Source organism: Priapulus caudatus, unplaced genomic scaffold, assembly GCF_000485595.1.
Source record: "Priapulus caudatus unplaced genomic scaffold, Priapulus_caudatus-5.0.1 Scaffold203, whole genome shotgun sequence".
NCBI lineage: Eukaryota > Metazoa > Priapulida > Priapulimorpha > Priapulimorphida > Priapulidae > Priapulus > Priapulus caudatus.
In genome coordinates, this window is record NW_014577264.1 from 62,066 (window position 1) to 70,163 (window position 8,098).

The following is an 8,098-nucleotide window of genomic DNA, read 5'->3' on the forward strand; positions in this document are numbered from 1 at the left end:
CTTCGAAGGAGAGACAAAAGCGTCGTACACGACTACTGCTGAAAGGTATAAATGCTCAACTTGCTGCTTATTTTGGTACAAGTAGCGTTTACACACCCATGTCGTGAGTTTGGTTAGGGTTAGGGTTTTTAAACCTGGGGTTGTCAAATAGGAATGGGCCCTTATTTTTTTTGCAGGCACTCAGGCACTTCGTATTTTTGGTTTTTCGTATTTATCTCCTACTTCGTATTTTCGATGCCTGTTATTTTTTTCGCAGGCACTGGGCCCATTCCTATTTGACAACCCCAGGTTTAAAAACCCTAACCCTAACCAAACTCACGACATGGGTGTGTAAATGCTACTTGTACCAAAATAAGCAGCAAGTTGAGCATTTATACGTTTCAGCAGTAGTCGTGTACGACGCTTTTGTCTCTCCTTCGAAGCTAAATTTGTTTTAATAGAACTAACAAAAATAGTCGACAATACAGCTAGAAAAATAGCGGTCAAAATGCAAATTCAACATTCCGTCGATGGATGAGCACAAACTGCATGCAGTGCCCCTTCCCACACTCAGGATAATACAGTATACAGATAATACAGGATACAGATAATACAGAATACAGATAATACAGGATAATCAGTAGAATTGAGCCAGAGCGAGAGCGCCATCTGTCGTGGAGTTTGGGATGAGCAGTGAACGGCCGCATTGAATTAGTAGGAGGGTATATAGCGCCACCTCGCGGACATTTCTTAAAATAATAAATAATTTTAATTGTAATTTTAAACTTTTTTATTTTGTGTATTATTTATTTTTTTTGACCTTGCCTTTGGTCGTCGCGACATGCTGATTAAGAATATATATGGTGTTGGGGGTGAGCTCTTACGGGGGGGGGGGGAGAAGATAGACAGAAGGACAGACACACAAAAACAGGTTCGCCATTTATGTAAGAGATACCTGGCTACAGTACACGTCAGTTGAGCGATGTCGCTATGCGGAACTTGTTAGATTTTGCGGACACAATAATATGCGGAGTGGGTACGATGTCTTCATAATCAGGTTTACTATAATATAACTGAATAAAATCTTAGTGTTTTTAAGGTTGGTGTAATCAGTGATATATCTGCTGTGAGGTGAAACTATATTTCGCTATATTTTTTCGGATTGAGCATTTCTGAGCAAAAATCTCATAAATATTCCTTTAAAGTTGGATGACTATAATATCTTGAGACAGCTAAATGCTAGTCATATTAGCAACAGCTACCCACTCACAGATAACACCTGCTACAATGCCCAGCATCACATCAAATTGCAACATACAGATTACCGTACAGGGTTCTACATACACAGACAGATTTACTCTAGACACACAGCGAGGAAAGGAGAGTGAAAAAGAGCGGCAGTTTTCTCATGTATACTATTGTATAAATGTTAATACTATTGTATATAACTATTACAATTTTAAAGTAATAACCAATTTAACTTTATATGCATGGTATGCACCTATAACTCTCTGTAATATATGTATTACCCAAACTCATGGTGATCACATGAGTTGCTGCCCATTCCAGCCCATTACATGTCAGGCAAACTCACACAACATGACCTTGGCATTACAATTTACACCGATCACAGTTTAATGTGGTGGGAAGAGGCTCTTGCATGTCTAATAGCATTTTCTGCGGAAACCCACTTGAAATGTCAATTCAAAGTATGGAAAACTTGCACCGAAATCAGGCATGCCTACCTGTTAGCACAATATCTGGTATACTGCTTGTTGAATGCCTGGGCGAGTAGTGCGACTGGGCGAACGTGTAGCCTGGTGACTGGCTGCCATTGCTCATGCCGCATTGCTGAATAAAGCGGCTGAAATCCTGGCCTACTGTCGTCTGGGCATAAACAGTGGTGGTGGGTATCGTAATGATGCCGGCTGTACCATTCACCGAGGTCGTGCATGTCATGTCTTGGTCATGGAACTATGTTAGAAGGAAAATATGCATGAATACAAATATAAACTAGTAGAAGGCACTCGGGGAATGCGAATCCTCCGCATACGCGATCACTACACCTGTGATATTTTGTAGGCCGAGGTTGCTACTTGTAATGAATGACGTTGACCTTGGTTTGGTTTTTGTACTGAACCGATCGACTATCTGCCTGTGCTTTTTGTTTTTGGATGTTTACGTGCATGTATGTATGATATTCATTGTGGGATGTCATTTATTTATGGATGTCTTTTTGCTCCATGGATTTGTTAATTCTAATAGAACAGAAATGCACACTCAGACATACATGTAACTTGCAAAGCAGATATATTGATTCATGTTTAATGCACATTTAACGACATGTATATGAACAAGGAGGAATGTTAGACCTCTAAATACACTGTACAAGCAATTAAAACAATGGAAATGGGGAAATTGTGTACGTGTATATTTGTACGAAATCTGCAAATATGTGCAATGTGCATGCTAAATGCATAACTACGAACTGGCTTCTTCTACAGCACAGTAAACACACTCTGCCACACACAGCACACCTGGAAATACCGCCTGGAACCCCGGCCCCGCATTAGCAATGGTACGGTCCTTCCGCTATGACCCAGCATTGGAAATATACTTAATGACTATATACTTAATTATTATATGATAATAAGGTCAAGGTCACTCATAATCAATAGGGTTCCAGCGCTCCATAAGATGCACATGTGGACCAAGTTTGAAGTGTCTACCTCTTACGGTTTCAAAGATATCGAGAGGACAGAACCACACACAAACACACACAAACACACACACACGCACGCACACACGCACGCACGCACGCACGCACACACACGCAAACACAAACACACCGCCACGTACATACAAACGAGCATGAAAACAATATCCTCCGCTGCACTACGTGAGGAGGATAATAAAAACTAGAACAAACACTACTAGAGCTCCTAAGCCATAGAAAAGATAGTTGTGTATTTACAAATACAATGAGCACTGAACTCCAGTCATGTGACTTTAATACAGGTGTAGACGGCCAATTTGTTGTTGACTATGTACAGTGGTCCTCCAGAGAACATTAATCAATTTAATAGCGCCTGTCACAGGTTAAAGGTGGGACGTTACTGATAACACTTAGAGAAGCTAGCAAGCTGTGCCACCTACTGGTTAGATTTTTAGAGTTGGATTTTTTGCAGGAAAAACATGGGAGACAGCTGTCTGCTGTAACGATGCAGGGGCAGCCATGTTGAAAGAGAGACTGAATAAGCTCACAGTTAATGTTTCCATCAGTTTCCTGACATCCTGCCTGAGTTGTGTGCTCCAGGAAGCACCACCACCTACTATACTATAACTGTAGGCCTACTAGTGAAAAAATCATGGGGCGATGGGGTGACTTGCACCCATAAATTCCAAAATTGCCACCACAGTACAACAAAAAAACATAAACCAAGGGGAAAAAGAAAAAGAATCTGCCCCACTTAAGATTTGCATTTCCACATCAAAGAACACTTGAAAAAACTATGTGTGACATGAAGGATGTGTGACATAAAGGATGTGTGACATGAAGGATGTGTGACATGCGCAAATAGCTTATTTCTTTCAAGCAAGTACAAGTCAGGCACACAGTATTTCTGCACACTCAAAGACTAAATAGAAATCACACCCTAAACTTAGCACGAGTGCAAACGCACACGCTAAATGCTATGTGCCACAGTCACACAGCCAAGAAAGGGCTTACGAACACAATTGTGTTTACTAGAGCACAGCAGTAGTAGTAATTTCTCTAACAAAATATCCCGGACAATAAGAATATAAAGAAGGTTACAATGAAGCAAGTTATTATGATTCTGAATGGACTGTAGTTAGTGCTTCTATACATTGCATCATATATTTCGCTTAATAATGTATATTAATAATGTGTGTGGACGGTAATTTAGCTGGCTGTTACACAAGTACATTCGTGTAGCATGTGCATACTGAGTCGCATATTGTGTGAATATTTGCGCGTAATGCACAAAATTTTGAAAACTGATTTAATAAAATAGTTATATTAAGCCAAATACATGCCTATAAAATACTTCAAGGGGGCAATTATTATTGAAAGAATTTTTTAAAAGTGCCTTAGTGGTAAATGGATGAAGTTTTATATTGAACTGAACCTTCGGGTATAAGAAATGTTAAATAGATATTCTCTCAGGAACGATGTTCCCGTCTACTAACAGAGTCTCATGGCCAAGATTTACACAATAAAGATGCACTGCAGCAATACTCACCATACTAAACTGCTCTAGCTGATGCTGAAGTGCATTAGTCTGCAGCTGTTGCTGCGGGTTAAGAAAGTAAGCGTCACCATAGGGCGTTCCATGTGGGGAACCCACTGGCGAAGCTCCAAAGCTTGGCGACGGTGGGGATAGCGGCGACTGTGGTCCCGGGCTGGTGCAGTTTTCTGAACTGTGTGAGGTCCTGTATGCCATAGACGTCTGAAAACAACATCAGGATTAGTCTGTGTGCATACCGTACCTATAGAAATACAGATATGTATTCTTCTAATACGTTCCTGGTAGTAGTAGTTCAATCAAACTCACAGTAAGCAATAAGTGCCACAAAGTGACAGTGCTATCTGACTGTCTGTGACAGTGCTATCTAACTGTCTGTGACAGTGCTGGAACAAGAAGAGGGGAGTTGGAAAGTCACAGTTGGATTCGTTTAGCAATTCAGAAATACAACAAAAATGTGCCTTCCCAGAATTTCAAATACAGATGCTCTTTGCACATGAGTGGGCGGGAACTACATTTCATGGTGCCTTTAATAAAGTCATAACAAAGATAGGTCACCAATGAAACAAAAAACGTTTGCCACTCGGCCCTTCAGACCATTTCTTCCAAAAATGTCAGAAATCCGTCCTTGGCCCAACTGCCCTTTGACATGTTCTCTTTAGTTTTGCCAAGGTGACAGCTTCTCTCACCTTGACTCTGTATACCGAAATCAAGTGCATAGGTCACGCCAATTCTATTGTTGCCACAATTCTGCATTTCCTCAATGATGATCGTATACATTCAGTTAAGAGGAGAATATTCCCTCTTCCTTCACACCATGTGACCTTTAACATTTGAACCATATTCAACTTCCAAGTTTTCATTTCCGATTGCCCATATACGTCCCGAATTCCAATAGCATATGTCAAGCGGATAAGATTTATGCCCACATCGTTGACAGACCGACTCACGTACACACAAACTGCAACCGACTGTGTCAGACAATCTAAAAATAAGCCTCTTGTTTATATAATAGCACAGTTTCAATAGAGCATAAGATACGTTAAGTTTAGCTGGTCTTTGTGCTTCGTACGTAACAGTGAAATGTGTGTAAGCACCAAATTATATAACTGTAAATATTAGAGCACAGAGAAGCTGTTGTATACTACCGGTAGTTGAGGGCTAGGAGGAGTCAGTGGACTCTGCGGTACACTGTGCGGGTAGCTGGGACTCTGTGGGCTCTGTGGCAGGCCAGGGCTCTGTGGAACACTCTGGGGACTGCTGTGCGGCGTCTGGAACTGTGGTGACTGCTGCCCTATAGGTGACGTTGGTTGGGAGCCAGCTCCCGACTGGTAGCCATACTGTGGTAACCTTTGTTCACCGCCGATCATGCTGGTCATGTCTGATCCCTGTCCCATATACAAAATGATAGTGGCAAGTAATTACTAATTCGAGTCAGCTAAATACAGAATACTTGATAGAACTTTGGAATTTCATCCTAACATCATGACCGTCATGCATTAATAGCAACAGCGATTACAACAATAACGAATGAATTGCATAGACACATAATTACCGTGATTACGCATACAATGGCCAATCAGATACTCAACAGAAACAGCAATAGGGGGAGACAGCTCCCCCCAAAAAATTTTAAGAGGAACAAGTGAATATCCCTAGCCGTAAAACAGTAGGGTGTAGCCACACCTGTGCACTGATGCCATGTGGGCTTCCAGGTGTGACTGGGCTCTGGTGCTGCTGGTGCCGCTGCGGGGTGCTGAGTACCAGTGGACTAATGTTACTGGAACCTGGCTGGCGGCGTCGCGCCGTCGGGCTCTGCTGTCGTTGGTGCTGCGGCGACACTGTGGCAGTCCTTGGTGAGAGACTCGTGACATTGGGTATTTGCTGTGTGTACTCCTCGGGGTCGAGGGGGTTCGTAAGGGGTGACGGAAAGTGGAGGTTGCTGAGATCTGGTAGGGAGCCTGTATTGCTGTTGATCGGTATGCTAGCTTGAGTCACATTCTCCGATGGATGTATGCTAGTAAATTGAGAAGTAATGTGTAAAAGGACTATACGAGATTACACCAGACACTGCATGAAACTAGCCAATGTTCTTTTCAGTACTTTGCAATATTACACCGAAGCATAATTTATGTGCGTGTGCATGGGAACCTGTGTGTATATGTACGTGTGTGTGTGTTGTGCGCGCTCCTGTGTATGTGAAGACATGCAAAAACGAAGTAGAACTTACTGAATGCCAGGCACTTCTGATTTCTGCCGAGACTGCTGTTGCTGGGAGATCAACATGTGGTTGTGCTAAAATAAGAAACTTTGCATAATGCATTACAGTAGTGGGCATCTTTTGTGAAGTTCAACGAAAGTAGTGCAGGAAAATAGTAATGATGTAACCTTGTTAGAATATTAAGATTATAAAATGATCATAAAATATTTAGATATCCATAAACCTATGACCATAATAAATTGATTCTCGCCATAATAAAATATGCCATGGTGTCATGATGTATTCAAATCCAATTTTCTATGCTATAACTGCATAAATTCTTAGTGTTTTTTTAAGTTCGTGTAATCAGTAATATATCCGCTGTGAGGTGAGACTATATTTCGCTATTTTTTTCAGATTGAGCATTTCTGCGCAAGAATTTCGAAACAAAAGCTTTAACGTAATTATTACGATAGTTTTCCAGCGTTTTCCCCACTTTCATGATACCTACCGTTATTGCTTGAGTAACAGCAATTGTCTAGAGTAACGATAAAATGTCTTAGAACCTTTGTATTCACCAAAACATGCAATTTTCGAACTAGTTTGGTAACCAACCGTTTGCTGTAATCTTGAAACTAGAGCCGGTAGTATTGGACTAACTAGTAGCGGCGTCACCTATGTGCCATAGACATACAGTCTCTCTCAAATGCAGTTGTTTTCTATTAATCACCGACAATTTACAAGTTTACCAATTCTGCCATTATCGCGACACGATAAAATGCATTGATGTTACGCCGTGTTCATATCCAATTTTCTATGTTATAACTGCTTTAAATCTTAGTATTTTTAATGTTGGTGTAATCAGTGATTATATATCCGCTGTGAAGTGAGACTATATTTTGCAAAATTTTTTTGGTTTGAGGGTTTCTGAGCAAAACTCTCTTAATAATAACTTTAACACAGCAATACTAAGGGCACGTTTGTTTGGTACTAATCCATCTGATCGAGATCATGTGATCCTGATCCGACCAAACACACGCAAACTCGATTTCACCAGTTCACGTTTCGCTGTGACCACTGTGACCTATCACACGATGGTTCATAACAAAGAACAAGCTGTGATTGGCTGAGGCGCGGGCCGCCATATTGGTTCCCGTTCGAATCCACCGCGCTAGCATGGTCGGGTTTAGTGGATCGAGATCAAGTGATCCGACCAAACAAACAGTCAGACCAACGAATCCATCGGATCGAGATCCATGGATCCGACCAAACAAACGCGCCCTAATTAAGAGACTCAACCACCAATATCAAGAGTAGATAATAACACAAGAGTGAGACAACCGATTCCCGCATTTTTAACCGATTTTTCTCATCAAAATTTGCCACCAATAAAGAAGCAAGTGTATACGTTCCTCAGCTTATTATGACCACTAATCACTCACCTTCATGGTACTGATATTCGTTTACATATATTTGCTAGCTTGCTAGCGTATTGCTGTAAATCGTAATCTTGCAACATCGAGCTGAAAATTTTATTCTATAAATTTAACCGTGCTAACGATGTGCGATCTTTGCACTTGACGAGCTGTTTAGTACATTATCTAGAAGCTACTCGATGCGCCAATATATTAGCACGTACCGGTTTTTCCTC

At 41.2% G+C, this 8,098-nt stretch overlaps 1 protein-coding gene across 2 annotated transcripts in view; it reads right to left on the reverse strand.

The window, feature by feature from the left end:
- Positions 1–8,098, reverse strand: part of LOC106807257 (CREB-regulated transcription coactivator 1-like) — a 49,159-nt gene that overhangs the window by 2,422 nt on the left and 38,639 nt on the right. For both annotated transcript variants that reach the window (XM_014809553.1, XM_014809552.1), the window contains 5 exons: positions 6,478–6,542; positions 5,934–6,264; positions 5,396–5,635; positions 4,245–4,451; positions 1,725–1,953 (listed from right to left, as the gene is read on the reverse strand). In XM_014809553.1, coding sequence (XP_014665039.1) covers positions 1,725–1,953; positions 4,245–4,451; positions 5,396–5,635; positions 5,934–6,264; positions 6,478–6,542 — 1,072 coding nt within the window. The remainder of the gene's footprint in view (positions 1–1,724; positions 1,954–4,244; positions 4,452–5,395; positions 5,636–5,933; positions 6,265–6,477; positions 6,543–8,098) is intronic.